The sequence below is a fragment of the Erinaceus europaeus genome, chromosome 2 (genome assembly GCF_950295315.1).
Source record: "Erinaceus europaeus chromosome 2, mEriEur2.1, whole genome shotgun sequence".
Classification (NCBI taxonomy): domain Eukaryota; kingdom Metazoa; phylum Chordata; class Mammalia; order Eulipotyphla; family Erinaceidae; genus Erinaceus; species Erinaceus europaeus.
In genome coordinates, this window is record NC_080163.1 from 195,416,155 (window position 1) to 195,443,444 (window position 27,290).

General features: G+C 57.1%; 2 protein-coding genes across 6 annotated transcripts; both read left to right on the forward strand.

Annotated features, from left to right (window-relative positions):
* Positions 1–2,185: 2,185 nt before the first annotated feature.
* Positions 2,186–11,862, forward strand: DMWD (DM1 locus, WD repeat containing). Of its 2 annotated transcripts, XM_060186140.1 has the most exons (5): positions 2,186–2,715; positions 3,601–3,783; positions 8,540–9,808; positions 11,012–11,083; positions 11,329–11,862. In XM_060186140.1, exons 1-5 carry the CDS (start codon positions 2,275–2,277, stop codon positions 11,374–11,376), a joined length of 2,013 nt encoding a protein of 670 aa, XP_060042123.1. In that variant the 5' UTR covers positions 2,186–2,274; the 3' UTR covers positions 11,377–11,862. The 2 variants fall into 2 exon arrangements, with proteins under 2 accessions (XP_060042123.1, XP_060042124.1); XM_060186141.1 differs by lacking the exon at positions 11,012–11,083.
* A 1,132-nt stretch (positions 11,863–12,994) lies between these two features.
* DMPK (DM1 protein kinase) lies at positions 12,995–27,220 on the forward strand. 4 transcript variants are annotated; one of them, XM_060186136.1, is made up of 14 exons: positions 12,995–13,314; positions 15,017–15,108; positions 15,243–15,326; positions 15,404–15,499; positions 16,212–16,360; positions 19,190–19,283; positions 21,231–21,437; positions 21,518–21,781; positions 22,237–22,322; positions 24,871–24,994; positions 25,169–25,314; positions 25,391–25,676; positions 25,983–26,068; positions 26,362–27,220. In XM_060186136.1, exons 1-14 carry the CDS (start codon positions 13,155–13,157, stop codon positions 26,519–26,521), a joined length of 2,034 nt encoding a protein of 677 aa, XP_060042119.1. In that variant the 5' UTR covers positions 12,995–13,154; the 3' UTR covers positions 26,522–27,220. The 4 variants fall into 4 exon arrangements, with proteins under 4 accessions (XP_060042119.1, XP_060042122.1, XP_060042121.1 ...); XM_060186139.1 differs by having other exon boundaries at positions 21,518–21,766; positions 25,979–26,068; XM_060186138.1 differs by having other exon boundaries at positions 21,518–21,766.
* The last annotated feature ends 70 nt before the right edge of the window (positions 27,221–27,290 follow it).

Here is a 27,290-nt window from a genome sequence, read left to right on the forward strand (position 1 = left end):
CCTCCGTGTGCTGTGCTATTTCAAGCCCTAGTACTACCTGGGATTGCTACAGCACCAGGGGAAGCTCTAGTGTTGTGGAGTCTCTCCTGTCTGAAATAAAAAGGAGACAGCAAGAGTCTTGTTAATCAACATTTCCCCATGACAGTGGTCTATTAAAGATTATCCCAGACCAGGAGGCAGAGCAGAGTAGTAGAGCTCTGGGTTTAGAAGAATGAAGTCTGGAGTTCAGTCCCAAGTAACACATGTGCTAGAGTGCTGCTCTGGTTCTCTCTCTCTCTTTCTCTCTCAGTTTTTGATTTTGATTGTTTTCACCAGTGCACTGCTCAGCTCTGGCCTATGCTGGTGTTGGGGATCAAAGTTGGGGCCTCTTGTATGCAAATTCTATGCACTACCATTATGAAATCTCTCTGACCCTGTATTTTTAAAAAGTATATTATGTCTGTCTGTATGTATTCTCTCTCTTGTATGTATGTACTCTGAGAGGGGGCTGAGGGTCCAGAGCATTGTTCAGCTCTGGCATAAAGTGATGTTGGGAATTGAGTTTGGGGCCTCAGGCATGCAAGTTGGTGCTCTAACAGGTTTTGCATCCTATTAAAAAAAAACAAACACTTAATGGTGTATTTACTTATTAATCAGAAAGAGAGGAAGAGAAAACCAGAACATGACTCTGGCACATTTGATGTCAGAGATGGAATTCAGGACCTGTGGTCTGGGAGGTAGCACAGTGGATAAAGCATTGGACTCTGAAGTATGAGGTCTTGAGTTCAATCCTCAGCAGTACATGTACCAGAGTGATATCTGGTTCTTTCTTTCTCTTCGTGTTTCATTCTTTGTGAACAAGTAAATAAAATTATTAAAAAAAAAAAAAAAGCAAAATTCAGGACTTCACATTTGAGGATCTAACACTCTGTGCACTGTACTACCTCCTGGACCACTTTAAAAAAATATTTATTTATTTATTCTCTTTTGTTGCCCTTGTTGTTTTATTGTTGGTATTGATGTTGTTGTTGGATAGGACAGAGAGAAATGGAGAGAGGAGGGGAAGACAGAGAGGGAGAGAGAAAGACAGACACCTGCAGACCTGCTTCACCACTTGTGAAGCAACTCCCCTGCTGGTGGGGAGCCGGGGCTTGAACCAGGATCCTTAAGCTGGTCCTTGCACTTCGTGCCACCTGTGCTTAACAAAACACTGCTCCAGCATCTGTGGAGGTCCAGTTGCCTCTGTTCGTGATGCTTCCATGTGCCACCCATGGAGCAAACCTAGGGCCTTATGCATGCAAGGCTTGGTCATCACCCTGGTCATCACAGAAGTCTTTCTAGAGCTCAGATAAGATGTGGAGCCTCCCTTGTTTTGCCTTCTCAGGCCAAAGTTAAATCCTGAGTGGGTTTGCTTCCTCCAACCTCTTTTTTGTTTTTCTTTTAAATATTTATTTACTTATTTTGGGTAGAGACAGCAACTGAGAGAGGGAGGATGAGATAGAGACCCGCAGCATTGCTTTGCTGCTCATGAGGCCTCACCCCCCCCCCCCCCCGCCCCCAGAAGTTGGGAACCCAGGGCTTGAACCTGGGTCCTTTTGCATGGTAGCATGTGTGCTCTTCAGGGTGCAGACTGATCTCTCACCACCGCCTCACACTATGTCTCCCAAAGCAGTGTTGCTGAGAAATAGGGGAATGTTTGTGATTAGCATTTATCAGTCAGATTTAGTCCTTGGAGTGTTGAGTCCCTGAGGCTCAATGTGATTTGGGGGCTCTTAGAGGGTGGGGAATAATTACAGGAAATTGTAGACAAAGGTATTAGTAGGAAACACTGAGGGACGAGAGTGTGTGTGTTGTAAGTCTGAGAAAGCGCAAGGAGCACCTGGGTTCATCTGTGATGTCATGGGATGGCCAGGATAATAAATGCAACCTCTGGAGGGTCCCCCCCGTTGCTATGCAAACGCGGGCTCCCAGGGCAGCGTTGCTATGGACCAGTCCTTTCAGTTAACCACGCCCTTTCCAGTGAGGGACCCACCCCATAGCCAATCAAGCTTCAATATCGGGTACAAAGACCACACCCTCCATGTAGCCACGCCCACAGAACCGACACCGTTACCAGGGCGACGGCCCGGGTTCGTCCCGCCTCTTGACCTTGTTGCCAATCGAAGAGGCGTCGCCTAGGCAACGCCCCCGCCTGTTCCGGCACGGGTCCGTGGCTTCCGGCGGGGAGCCGGGCGGCGGGCGGCGGTCCGGCAGCCGCGGGGCCGGGGGCGCGATTGGGTGGGGGGGGCGCCCAAGATGGCGGCGGGCGGCGCGGAGGGCGGCTCGGGACCCGGCGCCGCCATGGGGGACTGCGCGGAGATCAAGTCGCAGTTCCGCACCCGCGAGGGCTTCTACAAGCTGCTGCCCGGCGACGGCTCAGCTCGCAGGTCGGGGCCGGCTTCCACCCAGACCCCGGCGCCGCCCCAGCCGCCGCAGCCCCCGCCCGGCCCGGCCTCCGCCTCCGGCGCGGGCGCCGCGGGCTCGGCGCCGTCCCCGCCGCCCGCAGGCCCCGGGCCCGGGCCCGCGCTGCCCGCCGTGCGCCTCAGCCTCGTGCGCCTCGGGGAGCCCGACGGCGCGGGCCCCGGGGAGCCGCCCGCCACGCCCGCCGGCCTGGGCGCCGGGGGCGACCGCGTCTGCTTCAACCTGGGCCGCGAGCTCTACTTCTACCCCGGCTGCTGCCGCCGCGGGAGCCAGCGGGTGAGCGGCGCGGCGCGGCGCGGTGCCCGGGCGCTGCGGGGTCGGTGCCCGCGTGCGTGCAGGGCCCTCGGCCCGGCCTCCGGGGCGGTGAGGGCGAGGGCCTCCCGGAGGTCATTGGACCGCGGGGCCGCGGGGAGACCAGGAGGCCGGCCGGGTGGGGCCTCGGGCTTGACGGGACGGCGGAGATGCTTCCGGAGGTGGGGGCGGGGGGCGGTCTGCAGGCCCCGGGGTGTCCGAGGTCATGAGGGGGATTCTGGCGGTGATGGCAGGGATTGGCGGGGATAGGGGCTTCTCAAGGTGAAACGGGGGTCCCAGAGAAATGGGGGGGGGTGGGCGGGAGGCGGCTTTCTGGAGGGAATGAGAATGCGGAGGGGAGGGGGCGTCCGGAGGTGTTGCGGTGATGGGTGTCAGGTGCCAGAAGGACCCAGACCTCTGGTCTTTGCGGTGCTTTTCCAGAACCGAAGGGGGGGCGCTCCTGAGGAGCCCCCAGGTGACAGAGGTCCGGAAATGTTGGGGGACCGTGAGCTCTAGAAGGTCCCCCGGGCTGTGAGGGGGCTTCCTGGGCTTGGAGGGGGATTAGCTGAGGAGGAAGGGGGCCCCTGAGGCCTGGTTCTGCGGGGAAGGGCGTCCCTGCGGCTGGGCTGGAGTCCTTGCCTGCAAAGGGAGGCCCTCCCGGCTGGGTTTGACTTTTCTGATTGGGGTTTTCCTTCCTGTCTGTGGTTTCAGCCCCCCACATGTCCCCATCCCCACCCTCCTCCCACCGCCCAGCTTCCCTGAGGGATTTAACCGAGCTTCCTCTGGGTGGTTTCCCCCCAACCTCAACACCCTCTTCCTTCCTCTCCGCTCTGCACGGCCTTATTAACTCCTTTTCTCCCACCACTCAAGTCCATTGACCTCAACAAGCCAATCGACAAGCGGATCTACAAGGGCACCCAGCCCACCTGCCACGACTTCAACCAGTTCACTGCTGCCACGGAGACCATCTCCCTGCTGGTGGGGTTCTCGGCTGGCCAGGTGCAGTACTTGGATCTCATCAAGAAGGACACCAGCAAGCTGTTCAATGAAGAGGTGATTGGGGACATCCCGCAGCCCAGCCCAGAACTGCCCTCCCCATCCACTAGTGACGGCAAGACTGCAGCCTCAGGGGGACAGTGCAGGTCACACCGGAGAGCAGAGAGAGAGACGGGTCTGTGGGTTGAAAAGAGTTTGCATAGTGTTTGCATTTGCTGTGCCCAGGCTCATGCTGAACACCTCACTCCTCTCCTAGAATCATGATCAGCCTGCGGCAGGGGGGTTGTGGTGCCCTATTAAGCAGACTAGAAAATCGTGGCTGGTCACTCGCAGGCCTTGTTTGAGGCCAGAGCCCTCACTCTTCCAGTGCTGGGCTGGGCAGGCATGAGAGTCAAAGCTTTGCCATACTGTTTACAGACACTGACCCTGGGAGAGTCCTGGGGCCCCTTTGAACCTCTGTTGTCCTCCTCTGCACAGTGGGGTTCTCAGCCCTGCCTTGCAGGGACCACTGTTGCCAGGCACCTGTGGAGTATTGAGGCCAGGATCCAGGGGTGGGACTTGGCGCTAGAGGAGATGCCAGCAAGAGACCTTACCTGCAGGGAGGGCCACTTCTCTTCCTGTGTCTCTCTGTTCAACATAGATCTCCCAGACAATTTTTTTTTTATCATCACTAGAAGTCAGTGCGGTATCCATTGCGCCACAGAGCCACCTCAGAATTTTTTTTTTTAATAATATGACTGATTTCATTTGAGGAAGAGCGAGAGAAGCTAGAGCCCCACTCTAGTGCATTGAGCAAACCAGGAGCCTCAGACACACAAGTCTTGGACTCCACCAGCCGAGCTATTTCCTCAGCTGCAGTACAGAATCTTCTTTTAATTTTTTTTTACTTTTTTCTCATTTTTTAAAAAATATTTATTTTCCCTTTTGCTGCCCTTGTGGTTATTGATGTCGTTGTTGTTGGATAGGACAGAGAGAAATGGAGAGAGGAGGGCAAGACAGAGAAGGGGAGAGAAAGACACCTGCAGACCTGCTTCACCTCCTGTGAAGTGACTCCCCTGCAGGTGTGGAGCGGAGGACTCGAACCGGGATCCTTACGCCAGTCCTTGTGCTTTGAGCCACGTGTGTTTAACCCACTGTGCCACCGCCCGACTCCCTTTTTTTATTATTTATTTATTTTCCCTTTTGTTGCCCTTGTTGTTTTAGTTATTATTGTTGTTGATGTCGTCATTGTTGGATAGGACAGAGAGAAATGGAGAGGAGGGGAAGACAAGAGAGAGAAAGAGAGACACCTGCAGACCTGCTTCACCTGTGAAGCGAACCCCCTGCAGGTAGGAACTGGGATCCTGCACTTAACCCGCTGTGCTACTGCCCGACTCCCCAGAATCTTAAACAACTTACTTTGGTCCAGTGAAACAGCTCACTTGGGTAGTGCATTGCTTTGCCAAGTATGCAGCTCAGGCTTGAGCTTGGCCCCACTGCATTGAAAGAAGCTTTGGTGCTGTGACTTCAGAGAGAGAGAGAAGAGACACTAAATCATTTGTTTTCACAAGGGGTCAGAGAACTGGCTTTTGCCGAGTTTGGTTTGCCGAGGAGCAAACCTGGGACCTTGTGCTGCAAGTCTGCGCTTCCACTGCGCAGCTCCCCAACCAGCACAGAGCGCTGAGTGACTAAAGGGGCCATTAGGAAGAAGAGTGAATGGAGGGGCCTGGTGGTCTTGCACCTGGCTGAGCACCCATGTTACAGTGCGCAAGCACCGGGGTTCGAGCCCCAGCCCCTACCTGCAGGGGAGAAGCTTTGCGAGTGGTGAAGCAATGTTGCAGATGTCTCTCTCTCCCTCAAGATAATATCAATGTTTTTTAAGGAAAGAGGGAATGGATCAAAACTGGACCTGCTTTCCTTTTCACTAAGTCTTTATGAATATTCCTAGCGTGCTGGGCATTGTCCTGGCACTAGGAATGTCCCCTCTGGGTGGGCAGGAGAGACTTGCGGCCCTGCCTGTGTGGTGCTCTCAGCCAGCTGGGGCACGGGTTATCAGAGGAGCTAAGTGTGCTGTGCGTCAGCAGGTGCTAAGTGTGAGGAAGCCAGTGGGCCAGGCCAAGCCAGGAGGAGAGGGCTAGGCGAGGCTGAAACAGTGTGGTCAGGAGTGTCCTCAGGAGGAGGTGACATTCAAATGAAGGCAGCAAGAAAAAGCAGTCAGGCACATTCTGAATAGAAAGGGCACAGGGGACAAAAGCCCCAAATGGGACCGCATAACAGCCGAGTGTCCAGAGCTGTTAGTTATTGAGGGGAATCATCAGATGAGAAGTATCCCCCCAGAAATAACCAGAGAGTCATGTAAGGCCCAGGAGGCAAGCACCATTCTCCTTCAGGGTTCATCAGAGCCAGAGAACTCAGAAATAATTCGATTGAGTTCTTAGCTCTGCTGAGAATGAGAGACACCTTAGATGCCTTGGAAGGAAGTGGCTTCATTGTGTACAGCTGGTCTTCAGGGCCCTTGGGCTGAGTTCTCTGAAGGCTCTGATGGAGGGGTACTGTCTTCAGCCCCAAGGAGAATGCCACAGGGTGGCTGTGGTCTGCTGGCTAGCTGGCTAGAGCATGAAGGGTAGTGAGAGGGCGCCAGGTTCTGGGCCTGCTGGGATGAACAGGCCTGTGGGACTCCTGGGAGGGTGGGAGTCATGAGAGGAAGGGAGCAAAGGTGGGGTTGGCCTTAATCCTCTGTGAACAGCTTTCTGCCTGGCCTAGGACAGGGAACCAAGTCCCAAAGACCCCTCCCTTAGGGGAGCTGTTAGTCTATACACCCTGGTGTGCGTTTTGACAGAGACAGAAATTGAGACTCCCTTTTGTTGTCCTTGTTTTATTGTTGTAGTTATTGTTGTTATTGATGTCGTTGTTGTTGGATAGGACAGAAAAATGGACAGAGGGGGAGAGAAAGACACCTGCAGACCTGCTTCACCGCCTGTGAAGCGACTCCCCTGCAGGTAGGGAGCCAGGGGCTTGAACCGGGATCCTTATACCGGTTCTTGCGCTTTGCGCTACGTGCGCTTAACCTGCTGCGCTACCACCTGACTCCCCCCCCCCCTTTTTTTTTTTTTTTGCCTCCTGGGTTATTGCTGGGGCTTGGTGCCTGCACTACTAATCCACTGCTGCTAGAAGCCATTTTTTCCATTTTGTTATTGTTATTGTCATTATTGTATTGTTGTTGTTGATGTTGTTGGATAGGACAGAGAGAAATTGAGAGAGGAGGGGAAGATGGGGAGAAAAAGACACCTGTAGATCTGCTTCACCACTTGTAAAGCAACCCCCTGCAGGTGGGGAGCCAGGGCCTCCAACCAGGATCCTTGCACCGGTCCTTGCACTTTGCACCATGTGCGCTTAACCCAGTGGTTTTTAAAACATTGATTTATAGAGGTGAGAGAAACAGAGCATCACACTCTGATATCTGTGATGCCAGGGATTGAACTCAGGACCTCATACTTGCGTATCCAGTTCTCCATTTACTGTGCAACCTTCCAGGCCACTGAGTCCAGCTCTTAAACTTTTTTTGTTTGGTTTTTAATGTGAGGTATCCAGAGAGATAACAGAACCCTGCTTATCTTTGACTGATGGTGGTGCTGGGGATTGAACCTGGGACCTCAGAACGTGAGCCATGAGATCCTTTTGCGTAACTGTTATCGTGTCTCCCCACCCTTTCTCTTTTTTCTTTTATCCTTTCTTTTCTTTCTTTTTTTTTTTTTTCTTTTTTTTGCCTCCAGGGATTTTTGCCCCTTGCTGGGGCTGGGTGCCTGCACTACAAATCCACTGCTCATGGAGGCCATTTTTCCCATTTTGTTGCCCTTGTTATTGTTGCCATTGCTGTTGTTGTTGGATAGGACAGAGAGAAATGGAGAGAGGAGGGGAAGACAGAGAGGGGGAGAGAAAGGTAGACACCTGCAGACCTGCTTCACCGCCTGTGAAGCGACTCCCCTGCAGGTGGGGAGCCGGGGGCTTGAACCGGGATCCTTATGCCCGTCCTTGCGCTTTGCGCCATATGCACTTAACCCGTTGTGCTACCGCCTGACCCCCTTATTTATCATTTTGTTGCCAGGACTTCACTGGGATTTTGTGCTGTGACAATTTCATTACTCTCAGCCAAAAAAAAATTTTTTTCCCTTAGAGAATAAAAGACAGGAAAAAAAGACAAAGAGGAGAGTCAGCATAGCACAGCTTTACCACTTCTGGAGCTTCCCAAGTACATGGTGCTCCCATGTGGTGGCTGGGACTTTAACCCAGATCCTCGTGGGTGATAACGTGTTTTTGAGAGAGAGATCAGAGCACTGCTCAGCTCAGGCATGTGGCAGTGCTGGGGGTCAAACCTGGGCCCTGAGGCTGGCAGGCCTTGTTTCATTAATATTTTATATATTATTTATTTTAGTGAGTGATAGATAGCTACCAGAGCACTGCTCAGCTCTGCCTTATGGTGATGCTGGGGATTGAACCTAGGACCGCAGAGCCTCAGGCATGACCTTTTGCATCACCGTCATGCTGTCTCCCATCCATAGCCAAAGACTGTCTCCGTAGCCCCAGCTCTGGTCTTGAGCCTGACATGGGGAGAATGGTAGAGCCGGGCAGGATGGGACACAGGGCTCCCTACAGCCACCTCTCAGGCAGCACTTCCTGACACCCTCCTTTTTTCTCCTTTTGGGAGCTTCTCCCCAAGGAGCCTGGTGTGTACCTAAGGGCCTTCTCGGGGACTTAAATTGGGGAGGAAGTCATCCAGGAGTGCCTTGTCTGCTCTCACACCACACACACGCCCCGTCCCCCACTTCCACCACAGCGCCTGATCGACAAGACCAAGGTGACATACCTGAAGTGGCTGCCAGAGTCAGAGAGCCTGTTCCTGGCATCCCACGCCAGCGGCCACCTGTACCTGTACAACGTGAGCCACCCGTGCGCCTCCGCCCCGCCGCAGTACAGCCTGCTCAAGCAGGGGGAGGGCTTCGCTGTCTACGCTGCCAAGAGCAAGGCGCCCCGCAACCCACTGGCCAAGTGGGCAGTGGGCGAAGGGCCCCTCAACGAGTTCGCCTTCTCGCCCGACGGCCGGCACCTGGCCTGTGTCAGCCAGGATGGCTGCCTGCGTGTCTTCCACTTTGACTCCATGCTCCTGCGGGGGCTCATGAAGAGCTACTTTGGGGGCCTGCTGTGTGTGTGCTGGAGCCCCGACGGGCGCTACGTGGTGACGGGTGGCGAGGACGACCTGGTCACCGTGTGGTCCTTCACCGAGGGCCGTGTGGTGGCCCGAGGCCATGGCCACAAGTCCTGGGTCAACGCTGTGGCCTTTGACCCCTACACTACAAGGGCCGAGGAGGCCGCATCAACCAAGGACGGGGACCTGAGTTGCGAGGAGGAGGAAGAGGAGGAGGCCGAGGCCCCTGGCCTGGGTGTGGGCGCCCCGCTGTCCCCGCTGCCCAAGGCCGGCTCCATCACCTACCGCTTCGGCTCAGCGGGCCAGGACACGCAGTTCTGCCTGTGGGACCTCACAGAAGATGTGCTCTACCCGCACCCACCCCTGGCCCGAACCCGCACCCTCCCCAGCACCCCAGGCACCACGCCGCCCGCCAGCAACTCCCGTGCTGCAGAGCCGGCCCCTGGGCCCCTGCCACGCTCACTGTCTCGCTCCAACAGCCTCCCGCACCCGGCGGGCAGCGGCAAGACCGGAGGCCCAGGCACTGCCACCGAGCCTGGCACCCCGTTCAGCATCGGGCGCTTCGCCACCCTCACGCCGCAAGAGCGGCGGGAACGCGGGGCTGAGAAAGAGCACAAACGCTACCACAGCCTGGGTAACATCAGCCGCGGGGGCGGCGGGAGCAGTGGAGGCAGCAGCGGGGAGAAGCCCAGCGGCCCTGCGCCCCGCAGCCGTCTGGACCCAGCCAAGGTGCTGGGCACGGCCCTGTGCCCTCGCATCCACGAGGTGCCGCTGCTGGAGCCCCTGGTGTGCAAGAAGATCGCCCAGGAGCGCCTCACCGTCCTCCTCTTCCTGGAGGACTGCATCATCACCGCCTGCCAGGAGGGCCTCATCTGCACCTGGGCCCGGCCGGGCAAGGCGGTGAGTCCCCTGGCACCCCAACCCAAGTGCACAGGACCCATCAAGACTTAGGGCAGCAGGCTTCTAGGGCCACTGGTGGCATAAACGAGAGGGGACCAGAGAGAGAGACCCCTAGGAGGGGTGCGGGACAGCCAGTGGGCCCAGCATGGCCAGGTCAAACCACTTGTCACTTGAAGTCAAACCTGCATTTTTTTTTTTTTTTAATATTTATTTATTCTCTTTTGTTGCCCTTGTTTTATTGTTGTAATTATTACTATTGTCGTCGTTGGATAGGACAGAGAGAAATGGAGAGAGGAGGGGAAGACAAGAGAGGAGGAGAGAAAGACAGACACCTGCAGACCTGCTTCACCACCTGTGAAGCGACTCCCCTGCAGGTGGGGAGCCGGGAGCCCAAACCGGGATCCGAACGCTGGTCCTTGGGCTTTGCGTCACCTGCGCTTAACCCACTGTGCTACCGCCCGACTCCCCAAACCTGTATTTTTTAAGACGTGCTTATTTGGTAGAGAACCAGAGCAGCCTTCTGGCTTATATGGCGCTGGGGATGAGATTTAGAGCCTGGTCAGTGCGAGCCCCCTGCCCTGTGTTCTTCTGCTAAGGGGGAAGAGATTACATGGGGGTGGGGAGGGAGAGTTGGGAAGCTGCCAGAGGTAGAACCCAGGCCAGCACTCTCCCACTGAGCTGCACCCCCCCCCCCAACACACACACACTCACACACACACACACACACACACACACACACACCTCTTAAATGGTGACATGTTTTGAGTGCGGCTGACCAGGCTCTGGGTGAGAGTGGACTCGCCTTCCTGCCAGACTTGGCCCTGAGCCTACTTCCGGAGGCCAGGCCGTAGAGTCCAGGCTGGAAGCCAGCCCTGGGCTCTGTGACACCCAGACAGGTCACTGCCCCTCTCCAACCTCCTTCACATCTTAGCACAAGGAGGCTCTAAGCTGGGTGGCTGGTGACTGCTTTGGGGGAGTGGGGGTTTGGGAGCAGTCAGCACAGGCCCAGCTCCTTGTAACTCTGGGGCCATGTCTTAGTTTCTCAGGTCTTGGGTTCAGATGCTCCGGCTTCCCAGTCTGACGCTATGGCAGGGTTCCTCCGAGGAGCCCTGCATCTTTAAGAACTTGAGCACCTCCGAGGCCGGGGTGGGGCAGACTTGGGGAGTCAGGCAAGTTCTGCAAGAGACCCCTCTGTCTCCCTAGTTCACAGATGAGTCCGAGGCCCAGGCAGGGGAAGGAAGTTGGCCCAGGTCACCCAGCAAGTCAGTGGTAGAGGTAGGACTGTCCCCTTCCCCAATCAATCCTCAGTCCCATTCCCTCCCCGCCAACCTGCCCCACCACCTGCTAAGGGTCACGGGGCCATGCCACCCGGGGGCTGGGGGGGCTAGCTGAACTGGGGTCCCTGAGCCTAGAGCAGCGACCCTTGCTGTGAGGGGTGGGGTGGAGTGGAGTGCCTTAGGACGGAAGGGCAGGAGCCCTGGGGGTCTCTAACCTCCTCCTGTCCCCTCTGTCTCCCCCAGGGCATCTCCTCCCAGCCAGGCAACTCCCCCAGTGGCACAGTGGTATGAAGTCGCGGATGTCGGGGCTCCCACCCCCCACCCCACCCCCGCCCCAGCCTCCTAACCAGAACCCTGCCCGCTGACCTCACCGATCTACATATTAACAAGACTAACCCTGACGGATGGACTGCTCCGGTCCCCTGACCTGCACAAATTGGGGGGACAGGGTCCCCGAGACTGTAGTGGGCTGCCTGGCCTCCACCTTGTCCCCACCCACTGCCAAGGATGGCCAGCTGGCCCCTCCCGGAAGCATCAGTGTTAGTCCAGTCCCTGTCCCCAGCATGTGACTGGTCATTCCTGGGGGGAGCTCCCCCCTGCAGTACCCCTCTCAAGCCTGGGTGGGGCAGGGGTGGCATGCCCACTCCTGGCCACCCCCCCAACTCTCCACCCCTGCTATTTGTGCTTTTGAAGAGTGTTAAATTATGGAAGCCCCTCAGGGGCCCTCCCTGTCCCCCAGACCCTCTTATTTATACTAAAGTTTCCTGTTTTCACAGTGGCTCTGTTCCCTCTGCGAGCTATAGAGGGGTGTGTGTGCTTTTGTCAGGTGTGGTAACCAAATAGGTCCCAGGCACTGCCCCTTCTCTCCTTTACCTAGTCTGGGGCCAACCAGCTTTTCCACTCAGACAGACAGGGAGGGAAGAAGGCGAGAGATACACTGCACCAGAGCTTCCCATGGTGCCATCACACCTCCCATGTGGTACCAGGGCCTGGGTTTGGTCCATGCCCATTAGTGAAGCACTTGCCCTATTCAGCAAGTTCTCTCTCCAGTCCCACTACCCCCCATAATTGCAAGGGAAGCCCAAAGAGGAAGGTCTGTGTCTTGGGGGCTCTGTACCCCAGAAATGAAGGGGCCCTTTGGATGGAGAAGAGCCCTCCCACCACACACACACACACACACACCTCTTCCAAAGTCCCGAGATTGGAGTTTCCAGAGTTGTTGGAAGGTGCCCAAACTGTCCAAATCAGACATTAAGAGGGGTCCCCTGGAGGACCCCTGTCCCGTCCCCCCCCCACACACACACACTGTAGAGAGAGGAGTGGGCAGGCCTCAGAGCCACGCCCTCCCCCTCTGAAGTGTTTGTTTCTAATCCTAGCCTGAGCAGGAATGTGCTGTTGCCGCCAGGAGCCAAAGAGCTATTTTGGGGGCTCCCCTGCCTCCCCCAGGCTTTGGCGAGTCAGTCACCCCTGGTCCTGGCTGCCGAGGGCCTCTCTTCCTGGTTCTCTCAGCACCTCTTCCCCACCTCCTGCCAAAAACAAGTCTGTGTAAAACTGAGGCCCTACAGGCTAAATTTAACCTGCCCTGAAGCCTGACCCCAAGGCTGAGTCACCCGTAAACTGCCGGCCTGCCCCAACACAGGCCTTTCCCCTCCCTCCCCCTAACTGGGCTGGAGATGGCTGTTACCCACATCACTGAGCCTTGATTGGCCCCCTCTGGGGAATGGGAGGGTCGCTTTTTTTTTGGGGGGGTGAGATTCTCCACTCCCATCTCACACTAAATCAGTCAGAGGGCCACCACCCCCCACCAGAAGGAGGGAGTTGGGGGGCCCCTGGCTTGCAAAGGGTTAACACTGAGAGGCAGGGAGGGGGCCGGCCCAAGGGGTGGGGAGAAGGGGAGGGGAGGAGGCCTGAGCAGCCCTCAGAGAAGTGGCCAGACAGGCCTGGGGGACAGCTGGGGACAGCAGACATGCTGCAGGGGCCCTGGGGTGTGGGCAGGGGCAACCAGGCCCAGTGACAGGAGGACCCCGAGCCCCGGGCACGGGGAGGGGCCATGGTGCTGCCTGCCCGCCATGTCAGCCGAGGTGCGGCTTCAGCGGCTCCAGCAGCTGGTCCTGGACCCCGGCTTCCTGGGGCTGGAGCCCCTGCTCGACCTTCTCCTGGGCGTCCACCAGGAGCTGGGCACCTCCGAGCTGGCCCAGGACAAGTATGTGGCCGACTTCTTGAAGTGGGGTGAGTGGCTGCCAGCACGGGCTCCCTCGGGATGGGGTGGGAGCAAAAGGGACATTGAGGGGTGAGAAGCGCCTCCAATTAGGGGCTGAGGTCCTGGGGCAGCCATTACCCCAAACCACAGCTTAGGGGCCATGGGATGATGGTATGGCCCCCATCATCTTAGACTGAAGGGCCTCAGACCCTTCCTGAGTCTGGGCCCAAAGGTAGACTGGGAACCCTAGCTCCTATCCCTCTGCACCCCTATTCTGCATGCTAGGTCACTCCAGCCTGACTCCCAGAGCTGGGGGGGCAGGAGGGAGGAGCAGCATCCAGGCGAGGCCCACAAGCAGGTGTTGGCCGCCAGTCTCCACAGCTGCCCCAGGACAGGCGCCACCGGCACCTCCTGCCTGCCAACAGAGGGGGCGAGTCAGGGCCCCTTCTCTGTAGTGTCCAAGCCCTCTCCCCACCCCTTCAAGGCCCCAGGTCCCCTGCTGCATCCCTTGTGGGAGCCCCTGCCAACCATAAAGTCCGGCCTGCTGGGCCTGGCCCTGGAGGTGGTCCAGAGGGAAGGTGACTCTGCCTCCGCCCTATCTGACACCCTCTCAGCCCTAGGGTCTGTCCTGACACCCTGCCAGCCTGCCTTCCCACCATCTGTCCCCGGTGATTTGCCCTTGCATCCCTCGTCCACCCCAAGTTGGCTGTCTCCCCACTCCCTCTTCCCTGCTTTCAGGTGCCAGCCCTGCTGCCCTCCCCCCGGCCATCTCACAGATGGGAAAGTGGAGGCCCAGGCCTCTCAGCCTCTGGAAGGACGTGCTCCCCACCTCCCCCATCCCTTAGTAACCCTCCGCCTCCTCCTCACAAAGGGTGAGATTGGCCGGCAGGTAAACTGAGGCCTGCAGTGGGGGCAGGGGTCCCCCCAGAAGGAGCACTCCTTTTGTGGCCCTAGCAGCATCCTGCGGCCCCTCCCTTGCCAGCCCGCCCAGGCGGGGGAGGGGGGCCCCGGTTCCCGCTGCCTTAAAAGGGCTCAATGTCTTGGCTCTCTCCTCCCTCCCCCATCCCAGGTCCCGGCTGGTTCGTCCCTGCCGGCCCACTCTCCCCGAACCCCGTGGGGGCTCCGCTCTCTGCTCCATGACCCACTGAGTCTCCCCTTATTGCTGGGCGCACCGATCCTTCTCTCTGGGCTCCCTCCAAGGTCCCGGGTTCCTGCACCCCCGGGGCCTGCTCCTGCCCTCTAACAGCCCTAAACGGGGCCTGGGGTGATTCCTATGCCTGTCAACCTCTATTTCCCTGCTGGATGGGGTGTGTGAAGCCGGGCACTGAGTGCACTTGAACGTTGGACAGACAGCGCTGACCCTTGTTCACTTCCCACCCCAGAACCCACAGTTCCCCAGGATGCGGGACAAAGCCGCGGGTTCTGGGACACCCCCTGCAGACACACTAAACAACCCCAGCGGCAGGCCGGGGTAGGGGTGTCGAGGCCCAGGGAGCGCTAGGAACAAGCCCTGGGATCCTGCCCGCTCGAGCGTCAGGGTCTGCGTCCTGCAAACTGGTTACCCCGCCTCCATCCGACGCCCTAAGGGTCTCCCGGGCATGCCACCTCGTTTTCCAGTCGGCGAGTTCTGGGGGCCCCGCTGGTGGGGGCGGCAGACAGGGCTAAGGGGCCACCCGGCTTGGAGGGCGAGGCTTGCCGGTGACCCTCGGCTCTCACCCGCCCCGCCCCCAGTGGAGCCCATCGCGGCGAGGCTTAAGGAGGCCCGGCTGCGGAGGGATGACTTTGAGATCCTGAAGGTGATCGGACGCGGGGCGTTCAGCGAGGTGAGGCGCGAGCCGCGGGCGCCCCGGGGGCGTGGCCTGAGGGATTGATGAATGAGTCCCGGCCGGAGGCGTGGCCTGGGTGTTGTGGGCGGGGTCTCCGCCCCTGCGCCAGTCACCCCAGTTTCGGCCTTCAGGTTGCCGTGGTGAAAATGAAGCAGACGGGGCAGGTGTTTGCCATGAAGATTATGAATAAGTGGGACATGCTGAAGAGGGGCGAGGTGAGGGCGGCGCTGGGAGTGCGGGGGTTGCTGGGGGCCTGCCCCTCCCCCCCTGAGCCCCGTCCCCTGCCCCTCAGGTGTCGTGCTTTCGAGAAGAGAGGGACGTGTTGGTGAATGGGGACCGGCGCTGGATCACACAGCTACACTTCGCCTTCCAGGACGAGAACTACCTGGTGAGCCCCACGTCCGGGCAGACCACGGGGGTCCTCATAGCCCCTCGCCCCCCGCCGTCCTTTAACGAGGCAGAGGCTGGGAGAGGAAGCTCTAGGGTCTGGGGCCGACGCGATGTCCCCGCTGACGTGGCTGGGGGCCAGGAACAGACCTCTCTTGCAGGGGCTGGCAGCCCTTACCCCCTTTCCTGGCTATGGGGGAGAGGGCTGCAAAGACCCCGCTGGTGGGCACTAGGCTGGGGCTCCCCAGGATCTCTGTTCTAGGCACTGGAGGTCTCTGGCTCCCCTGTTTCTCCAATCTGTTTCCTGGAGAGTGGCTCTCCGTCCATACTGGACGAAGTGGGGCTTGGGGGCCCGGTAGGTGGCGCAACCGCATAAGCGCACATTATCACCATATGCAAGGACCCGGGTTCAAGCCCCCGCATCCCAACTGCGGGGGGGGGGGGTATGTTTCACTATCAGTGAAGCAAGTCTGCAGTTGTCTCTATCTCCCCTTCCTCTCAGTATATCTGGGGGGGGGGGGATTTTTAAAAAGCAAAAAGAAAATGGGACTTAAAAGGGCGAAGTCTCTGAGTTGGCTTGGGAAATCTCTTGAGCTTTCCAGGGCCTGGAGCCCCCCCCCCCCCCATCTGTGGGTCCCCTGTACCTGCATCCATCAACTACTGGCGCGTAGAGGGGGAGGCTACCGACTCTCCCCCTTGCCCGCCCCTCCCAGTACCTGGTGATGGAGTACTACGTGGGCGGGGACCTGCTGACACTGCTGAGCAAGTTCGGGGAGCGGATCCCGGCGGAGATGGCCCGCTTCTACCTGGCAGAGATCGTCATGGCCATAGACTCGGTGCACCAGCTGGGCTATGTGCACAGGTGGGCCAGCGGGGCCTGAGACCAGGGCTCTGGGGAAGGGAGACAGCTCTGTGCTGCAGCACCGGACTTGCACACCGGAAGCTCCAGGTTTAGTCCCGCCATGTCAGAGCTGAGCTCAGTCTCTCTCTCTCTCTCTCTCTCTCTGATAAAAACAAATCATTTCTCTCTCTCTCTCTCTCTTTTTAATGTAGGGCTGGGGGAGATAGCATAGTGGCTATGCAAACAAATTTTTTTTTAAGAATTTATTATTTTTTTTATGAGAAAGATAGGCAGAGAGAGGAAGAACCAGACATCACTCTGGTACATGTCCTGCCGGGGATTGAACTCAGAACCCCATGCTTGAGAACCCAGTGCTTTATCCACTGCGCCACCTCCCGGACCATGCAAACAACTTTTTAAGGGGACTTGGCAGTGGTGCACCTGGTTAAGAGTACTTATTTCCATGAGCAAGGATCCAGGTCTGAGCCCCTCACTACACCCCTCCCCACCTGCAAGGGGGGAAGCTTTAAGAGTGATGAAGAAAGGACTGCAGGTGCCTCTAGCTTTCTCCCTATCTCTTCCTCTCTTCTAAATTTGTTTTATTAAAAAAAAAAAAAATGAAAAAAAGGAAAAATGGCCACCAGGGCTGGTGAATTCCTTGTGCATGCCCCAGTGATAACCCTGATGCTGGGGGAAAAATCACACAGGAGTACACACACACACACACACAGACAGACACACACACAGACAGACACACAGGAGTACACACAGACACACACACACGGGGGGGGGGGCAAGAACACTGCTCAGAGCTGGCTTATGGTGGTCGTAGGAATTGAACCTGGGGCCTCAGATTCTCAAGCATGACCTAAAAACTTTCATGCCTGAGGTTCCAAGGTCCCAGGATTGAACCAGGTTTAATCATTGGCACCACCATAAGCAAGAACTGGTAGAAAAAAATACTTAAAAATACACAAAACAGGAGAGCTATCTCACTGGACAAGGCATGTGTATTGCCATGTGCAAGGCCAGGTTTTGTTCTGTGGCACCACACAGAAGTGTCACAGCTCCAGTGCTGTGGTGTCTCTCCCCATTCTCTCTCACTCTGTCTCTGATTGAAAGAATTGGAGTCAGGCGGTAGCGCAGCGGGTTAAGCGCACATGGCTCGAAGTGCAAGGACCAACCTAAGGATCCCGGTTCGAGCCCCTGGCTCTCCACCTGCAAGGGAGTCGCTTCACAGGTGGTGAAGCAGGTCTGCAGGTGTCTATCTTTCTCTCCCCCTCTCTGTCTTCCCCTCTTCTCTCCATTTCTTTCTGTCCTATCCAACAATGTTGACATCAATAACAACAACAATAATAACTACAACAATGATAAAACAAGGGCAATAAAAGGGGGAAAATATATATAGCCTACAGGAGCAGTGGAATCGTGGTGCAGGCACCAAGCCCCAGCAATAACCCTGGAGGAAAAAAAAAAAAAAGAATTAGCCCTAGAGCTATGAAATCTCACATAGGTGAGAGGTGGTGCAGTGGATAAGCATGGACTCTCAAACTTAAGGCCTCAGTCCAATCCCTGGTGTCACAATGTCAGGGTGATGCTCTGGTTCTGCCTCTCTCTCCCACTAATAAGTATTTTTGAGGCCAGGAAGTGATGCACACACAGTCGAGCACAAACATCACCATGCGCAGGGCAGTGAGGAAGCCCTGCTCCACACCTGCAGAGGGGATACTTTCGCAGCAGTGAAAGAGGTCTGCAGGTGTGGCTCATTCTTCCTCTCTACCTCCTCCTCCCCTCTCATTTCTCACTGTCCTAGCTAATGAAATAGAAGAAAAAAGGGCAGAGAGTAGATAGCATAATGGTTATGCAAACAGACTCTCTTGCCTGAGGCTCCAAAGTCCCAGGTTCAATCCCCTGCACCTTCATAGGCCAGAGGTGAAGCTCTGTTTAAAAAAAAAAAAAAAAGATAAAAGGGGTTGGGGATGGGCAGTGGTGTACCCAGTTAAGTGCACACAGTGCTGAACACAAGGTCCCAAGCAAGGCTCTGAGTTCCAGCCCCCGGCTCCTCACCTGCAGGGGGACACTTCACTAGTGAAACAGATCTGTAGATGTCTATATTTCTCTCCCCCCACTTTTTTTTTTTTTGCCTCCAAGGTTATCTATCGCTGGGGCTCAGTGCTAGCACTACGCATCCACGCCTCCTGATGGCCTTTTCTCCCCCCCCCCATTTTATTGGACAGGACAAAGAAGAGAAATTGAGAGAAATGGGGGGATAGAGGGGGGAGAGAATGATAGCCACCTGCAGACCTGCTTCACCACTTGCGAAGCCTCCCCCAGCGGGTGGGGAGCTGTGGGCTCCAACCCGGATCCTTATGCTTCTTACTATGTGCACTTAACCTGGTGTACCACTGCCCCCCACCAGCCGTGTTTCTCTCCCTGTCTCCCCTCTCAGTTTCTCTTTGTCCTATCCAGTAAAGTAGAAAAAATGGCTTCCAGGAGCACTAGATTTATAGTGCAGCACTAAGCCCCAGCAGTAACCCTGGAGGAAAAAAAAAAAAGGAAAAATTGGCCATTGAGAGCAGTGGATTTAGTGTGTAGGCACAGAGCCTCGGCAATAACCCTGGTGGAAACACACACACACACACATACACACACCCTGGAGTAAAGGTTTAAACAAGAATAGCAGAACCCAGGAGGCCTGGGCAAGGTGGAGGAAATTAAGGCCTGAGCTCAGGGGCCTGCAGGTAGGGGCTTGGGGAAGAAGGTCCCTGAGGATGTGAGGTGCAGGGCAGCCAGGTGGAGGCGCTGGGCAGCAGCTCCCTGAGCCACGCGCTTTTCTTCTCCACTGGGCAGGGACATCAAGCCAGACAACATCCTCCTGGACCGCTGCGGCCACATTCGCTTGGCTGACTTCGGGTCCTGCCTCAAGTTGCGCGCTGATGGGACGGTGAGCAGAGGGCAGAGGGCGTGGAGATAAAGGGGGTGGGAGCTTTAGTCTGCAGGAGCACCTTGGAGGGGTCCCTGCTGTCAGCTGTTGCTACGGCCAGAAAGGAAGTGCCATTAATAGAACAACAGACTTTCCTGAGGACCAGGAAACCCCAGGTTCAGCTCCCAGCACCGCCACATGCTATAGCTCTGGCTTGAAATAAACAAGGGGTGGGCGGTGGTGCACCCAGTAGAGTGCACACATCACCGTGAGCAAGGACCTGGGTTCAAGTAGGTCTCCATCTTCAGAGGTGGTAAGCTTCATGACCAGTGAAGCAGTGCTGTGGGTGTCTTGTCTTTTTCTGTCCCCCTTCTATCTTCTCCCCACTCAATTTCTGTCTCTATGCAAAAATTAAGTAAGGCTGGGGAGACAGACAACATAATGGCTATGTAAAAGATTCTCATGCCTGAGACTCCAAGGTCCCAGTTTCAATCCCCAGCACTACCATCAGCCAGAGCTGAACAGGACTCTGGTGTCTCTCTCTATATATCTTTCATTAAAGTAATAAATTTTTTTTAAATTTTATTTTAATTTTATTCATTCCTTTTTGTTGCCCATGTTGTTTTATTGTTGTAGTTATTATTGATGTCATTGTTGTGGGATAGGACAGAGAAATGGAGAGAGGAGGGGAAGACAGAGAGGGGGAGAGAAAGACAGACACCTGCAGACCTGCTTCACCGCCTGTGAAGGGACCTGCCTGCAGGTGGGGAGCCGGGGGCTCGAACCGGGATCCTGATGCCGGTCCTTGAGCTTAGCACCACCTGCGCTTAACCCGCTGCACTACAGCCCGACTCCCAGTAATAAAATATTTTTAAAAATAAAAAAATAGACAAATAAATAGCAGCCCAGGAGTTGGTATAGTGGATAAGGTGTTGCATCTCAGCCTTGGTCCAGTCCATGGTGCTGCATGTGCCAGAATGATGTTCTGATTCTCTCTCTCCTTGCTCTCACAAATAAATCTTAAAAAATAAAAGGGCAGGGGTAGATAGCATAATAATTATGCAAACAGACTCTCATACCTGAGGCTCCAAAGTCCCAGGTTCAATCCCTTGAACCACCATAAGCCAGAGCTGAGTAGTGCTCTGGTAAAATAAAATAAAATAAAATAAAATAGCAGTCCAGGATACCAGCAGTACAGAGGATAAAGCATCGAACACTCAAGCATGAGGCCCCAAGTTTGAAACCTCAGGCATTTTTATTTTTGTTTTACCAGAGCACTGCTCAGCTCTGGCTTATGGTGATGCAGGGGACTGAACCTGGGACTTTGAAGCCTCAAGCATTACAGTTTCTTTGCATAACCATTATGCTATCTACTAGGTCCCAAGTTTGATTCCCAGCATTGCATGTACCAGAGTGATGCTCTGGCTCCCTCTCCCTTCTCTCACTGACAAATACATCTTTAAAAAAAGTTTTTTATTATATTTATTTATTTACTTGTTGGATAAAAGTAGCCAGAAAGCAAGAGGTAAGGGGGAGACAAAGGAAGAGAGAAAGAAACTCACAGCACTGCTTCACCACTGGTGAATCTTTCCACCTGCAGGTGGAGACCAGGAGCTTTTGAACACAGGTCATTGCGCATGGTAATTTGTGTATTCAACCAGATGCGCCAGCACCCACCCTGGCCCTGCTCCCCCCCGCAAAAAAAAAAATTAAAATAGCAGGTCTGCAGGTGTCTTATCTTTCTCTCCCCCTCTCTGTCTTCCCCTCTTCTCTGCATTTCTTTCTGTCCTACCCAACAACGAAGACAACAATAATAACTACAACAATTAAAAACAACAAGGGCAACAAATAAACACATAAATATTTAAAAATAAAAACCCAATATATCTACGCTTCCCGGTTAGAACGGGGGGGCGGGGCTAAGAGTCGGGGGCGGGGTGCAGCCTGAACCTGGTCCCCTCGACTCAGGTGAGATCGCTGGTGGCTGTGGGCACCCCGGACTACCTGTCCCCCGAGATCCTGCAGGCCGTGGGCGGCGGGCCCGGGGCGGGCAGCTACGGGCCGGAGTGTGACTGGTGGGCGCTGGGCGTGTTCGCCTACGAGATGTTCTACGGACAGACGCCCTTCTACGCCGACTCCACCGCGGAGACCTACGGCAAGATCGTGCACTACAAGGTGAGCGGGGCCCGTGCACGGCGGCCCTTCCCCGGGCGCTCCCGGCCCACCACCGCCCTCTCTCCCTCCCCCTCGGGCAGGAGCACCTGTCGCTGCCACTGACGGACGCGGGTGTCCCCGAGGAGGCTCGCGACCTCATCCAGCGGCTCCTGTGTCCCCCGGAGACGCGGCTGGGCCGGGATGGGGCGGCCGACTTCCGGAAGCACCCCTTTTTCTTTGGCCTTAACTGGGACAGCCTCCGGGACAGCGTGCCCCCCTTCACACCCGATTTCGAGGGGGCCACCGACACATGCAACTTTGATTTGGTGGAGGACGGGCTCACTGCCATGGTGAGCGGGGGCGGGGTAGGTACCTGCGATTTCTGCGGTCCGGGATACCTCCCCCTACCTCCTCCCTCGGTAAAGTTGCGCTTGGGGTTGTGCCGACTTCCTGGGGCCTGAACGCAGCCCTTCGGCCCTTGCCTAGAGCACCTGCGAGCTCACCCTCAGACAATGGTGCCCCAGAGTGGAAGGTCCAGGAGGGCTTCCTGGAGGAGAGAACAGTGAATGGAAACCTGGAAAGATGAGAGGCAGGAGACCACCACAAAGGAAGCGCCCTTCCTCACACCCTGCCCCCCTTGTAGTACAAGCAAGTCCAAAGCTGGCTAACCTCAGTCTCCCTGTGCTGGCACTGCTAGCTTCCAAATGCCTTGGGGGCAAGCGCTCCCAGAGCAAGTGAATACAACAAAATAAAGGGGGGGCATATCCACCAAGACGAGGGAGAGGGGTGGGCTGGCCTCACAGCCCTGCTTCCCTGACAGGAGACGCTGTCGGATATGCAGGAAGGCATGCCTCTGGGCGTCCACCTGCCCTTCGTGGGCTACTCCTACTCCTGCATGGCCCTCAGGTAAGCGCCACCCTGTGCCTTCCAGCCATCGAGAAGCACGGTGGCCCATCCATGTCCAGTCCTGGAACTGTGTTGTCTTGGGTCCAAAGACGGTTAGGAGCCTGGAGTTACACGACCTTGAAAATCTCACTCAGTGAGTGGTGCTGCTGGCAGAGCACACGAGTCACCACGCATAATGACCTGGGTTCAAGCCCCTGGTCACTACCTGAATTCGGGAGGCTTCATGAGCGGTGGGGCAGCACTGCAGGTGTCTCTCTATCAGAATGACTAAAGGGGAGGGGATCTGACTCAGGTGTGACCGTAGCGCCGACATTAGCCACAGCTGGGCAGTGCTCTGGGGGAGAGAGAAATCTCAGGAGACGCTCAGCCAACAGAGTGCATGCCTTAGCAAGCAGGAACATCTAGATTTGAGTCCTGACACTACATGGGACACCGGAGGGCAACAGGGGAGCTCCACGCACGATGGTAGAGCAGTGTTGTGGTGTCTCTTCCTCTCTCCTGTGTCTCCTACCCTCTTTTTCTCTAAATAAAAAAGAAAAGATTGGGAGTCGGACGGTAGCACAGAGGGTTAAGGCATGTGGTGCAAAGCACAAGGACTTGGTTTCAAGCCCCCGGCTCCCCACCTGCAGGGGAGTCGCTTCCCAGGCCGTGAAGCAGGTCTGCAGGCGTCTGTCTTTCTCTTTCTCTCCCCCTCCTCTCTCCATTTCTCTCTGTCCTATCTAACAATGATGACATCAATAACAATAACTACTACAACAATTATAAAAAAAAAACAAGGGCAACAAAAAGGGAAAATAAATAAAAATTTTTAAAAATTTAAAAATTAAAAGACTGTGCTGGACAGACCACTCAGTGGCATTGCATAAGCACAAGACCAAGAGTTCATCACCCGGCCCTTAAACACGAGCAAACAAAAACCACCCAGAACTTGGGCCAGAAGGGGGCTTTTTAAATTTTAGACTCAGTGTATAATCTCGGAGTCACACATGTGGTCTTACAGACTCCCTCAGAGTTCTACTCTTAGTCTACAGCGGAGTCCCAAGACCTCAGGATTTACTTATTTATTGTAACCAGGGTTATTGCTGGGGTTTGGCGGCCATTTTCCCCCCTTTACTTGATGGGACAGAAAAAAAAGGAGATAAAGAATGAAAGAGGGCAGGGTTAGATAGCAAAATGGCTATGCAAACTCTCATGCCTGAGGCTCCAAAGTCCTAGGTTCAATCCCCTGCACCACCATAAGCCAGAGCCGAGCAGCAATCCGATAAAAAAAAAAGAGAGAGACAGAGAAACACCTACAATTCTTCACCACTTGTGAAACTTCCCCCTTGCAGGTGTGGACTGGGGGCTCGAATCTAGGTCTTTGTACATGGTAATATGTACCAAGCCACTGCCTGACCCCCCAGGATCTTTAGGACTTTTAAAATCAATCTCAAGGGAGTTGGGCGGTCGCGCAGTGGGTTAAGCGCAGATGGCGCAAAGCGCAAGGACTGGTGTAAGGATCCCGGTTTGAGACCCTGGCTCCCCACCTGCAGGGGAGTCGCTTCACAGGCAGTGAAGCAGGTCTGCAAGTGTCTGTCTTTCTCTCCCCCTCTCTGTCTTCCCCTCCTCTCTCCATTTCTCTCTGTCCTATCCAACAATGACGACATCAATAATAACAACAACAATAAAACAAGGGCAACAAAAGGAAATAAATATTTTTAAAAATCAATCTCAAAAGAACATAAGCATTGAGTCACTTACATAAATATAACTGTAAAGCCTTGCAATGTCATTGATTATACAGAGCCTACATGGCTTGTCGAAGTGGGTTAGAAAAATGGCAAGAACAGGGAGCCCTTGGGCAGCCAGGGCCCTGGTGCACTCTCTCTGTCACACACACACACACACACACACACACACACACACACACACACACAGGCAGGAGTGCGCACCTTGGAGACACTCAGGAGTCTTCTCCTGTACTGGCCACAGGGTCATACTCTCCATTTCTCATGAAGGAACTGTCCTGTGCTGCCCGGCTGTGAGGTACCCTCCTCACTCAGGGCTCATTCCCCTGCTAGATCCCAGGTGGGCTCAGTATGTGCCCAGGATCATCTGGTCTTCAAGACAGTCCCACCCAGGGGCTGCTGGTTGGGAGGAGGCATCAGTTCCACTATTGCAATTTCATATTCCAGGAGGGTATGGCTCCCTGCCAGCACTTGGCCTGCGTGTGAGGCATGCCAATGGCACACCCAGTGTCTTTGGGGGTGGCCAGTGCTGGGGGCCCTCCTCATTGGGAGTTTCCCTTGGAGGGGGCTCTGCAGAAGTCCCACAAAAGGAAGACTGGCAAACCCAGCCTCTAAAAGGCAGCCCTTGGGGCCTGAAGGATGGGCCTTTTCCCGACAGGGGCGGGTTGGCACACCAGCCGGCAGTAGCTTCCCTTCGCTCTGTCTCCTCCCTCTTAAGGGCTGGCTGCCCACTGCCCGGTCCAGGGAAGGGGCTCTGGTCTAAGCCCAGGGATGCACAACCTCCTGGGTGGGGCAGACTCTCCATCCCTCTCCTCCTCCAGGGACGACAAGGTCCACAGCCCCATGCCCATGGAACTGGAGGCCCAGGCCTTGCCAGGGCCCTTGCCTGAGCCACCCACGCAGGCACCCTGCCTGGAGCCCCTGGCATCCCGCCGGGAGGAGACAGTGAGTTCTGGGAGGAAAGGCTGGGCTGGGAGGGGCCCTGGAGGGGAGTGCGCTATGGGCAGAGACTGGTGTGGGGCTGGAGGGTCAGGGCAAGCAAGGGAGCCTGGCCTGCAACCTAACCCCAGCCTGGAGTGGGGGAGCCCCCTGCAGCCCTAACCGCGTCCCTGGACACAGGCTGAAGTGGCAGTGCCGGAGGCCACACGGGAGGCGGAGGTGACACTGCGGGAGCTCCGGGAGGCCCTGGAGGAGGAGGTGTTTACCCGGCAGAGCCTGAGCCAGGAGCTGGAGGCCATCCGCACTGCCAACCAGAACTTCGTCAGGTCCTGCGGGGGCGGTAGGGCGCGGGGCCTGTCACCAGCCCCGGCAGCGAGCGGCTGACGCCCTCCCTCCCTACAGCCGGCTGCGGGAGGCCGAGGCCCGGAACCGGGACCTGGAGGCGCACGTCCGACAGCTGCAGGAGCGCGTGGAGCTGCTGCAGGCCGAGGAGGCGGCAGGCGAGTCCCGCGGCCGCGGGCGGGCGGGAGGCCGCGGCGGGCGGACACCGGGGGCGGGCGAGGGGCCCGGGCTGGGGCACGCCGCGCCACCGCCCTCCTGCGCCCCTCCACACGCCCTACGCCTCTTTCTTCTCCTTCCAGCCGCCACGGGGGCCCCTGCACCCCGGGCCACGGATGCACCTTCCCATGTAAGACCCCTCCTGCTCCCCTGGGCTAAGCCTGCTCCCCATCCTGCAGACCCCACCCCCAGCCTCTCCGCCCAGACCCTGTGCTCTCCCTAGTTCCCTTTCGGGTTCTGGACGCCAGACGCCCTCCACTCGCCCACAGCTGCCAGCTCCGCCTCCATTCAGGCCTCTCGTCCCGCCCCGCCCTGCCCCGCCCGGGAGCCCCCCCGCCCCAGCCCCATGCCCCTCGCTGTCTCTCTCCTCCCGCCGAGGGCGGCCGGGCCGCGCAGGGCTCCGATCGGGTCACCTGTCCCTTCTCTCTCCAGCTAGATGGCCCCCCGGCCGTGGCTCTGGGCCAGTGCCCGCTGGTGGGGCCAGGCCCCCTGCACCGCCGCCACCTGCTGCTCCCTGCCAGGGTACGTCCGGCTGCTCACGCCCGCCGCGCCCCCCGCCTGGCTCCACGCGCCCAGAGCGCCCCGCTTAGCTGCGCCTCTGCGGGGCGGGGCTGGCTGCGGAGGGGGCGGGGCGCGAGGGCCGTCAATCTGCTAGGGAACAGCCAATGGCGAGTCCGGACCTGGTTGAGGCTCGCGAGCGGGCCAACAGCGGCTGCCCGCGGGGAGGGAGTGGTGGGTATGGGCTCAGGCGGGGCTGGCCGCAGTAGCCAATAGGGACGGCGTGGCCGGGCGCTGACCCCGCCCTCTGTCCGCAGGTCCCTAAGCCTGGCTTACCGGAGGCGCGTCCCCTGCTCCTGTTCACCGCTGCTCTGGCTGGTGCCGCCGCCCTGGGCTGCGCTGGGCTGGTGGCCTGCGCCCGCCAGCTCAACCCGGCCTGGCGCCACTCGGGAGCCGCCTCCGCCTCCTGAGCCCTAGAACCCCAGCTTGTGTTTGACTCGGGCTCCTCCCTGGAGGGCTGGGTGATCGAGGCACGTTCCAGAACCTACTCCCAGCGCCTCCCGGTTAACCTCACTCCAAGCGTGCGGTCCCCGCCCCAGTTCCAGCCCTGTGATCCGGGCCCGCCCCCTGGCGGCCGGGGAGGGAAGCCGGGCCCGCAGCCGGAGAGTGGGGTTCGACGAGGCTGGGAAACAGGACGGGAATGCTGCCGCTGCCGCCGGGGAAACCCGGCTGGGCAAAGACCACCCGACGGGCACGGACAGCCCGCGATCTGGAGAAGTCAGAGGGCCAGGGCTTGGCCATCGGGTGTTCACCCTCCATGCACACACACACCACCACCACCACCACCACCCCCCCCCCGCCAACACCAGCTTGCGGGCCACGATTCCTCCCTGTGCACGAGGCCTGCTCCCCCGGGAACGTCCTGCGCTCGGTCCCCTTGCTTCCACCACCCCGCTTTTCCGGGAAGCCCCGCGCCTTGGCTCGCGCGCTGCTTTGCTTCTCCGGTTTGGGTATTTATTGACCTGTCCTGCGACCCGCTGACAGGCTCCAAGACCCCAGCACTCCCATCCACGTTTTGGATGCACTGAGATCCCGACATTCCTCGGTATTTATTGTCTCCCCCCACCTGGTACTCCACCCCCGACCCCCGCGAATAAAGCGCCCTCGTGTTCGTCAGCCCCGAGCTGTGACTGGCGCCAGGTCCGCGCCGTCTGCGCAGCGGGTAGGCGGCTGCCCGGCGGGCCAA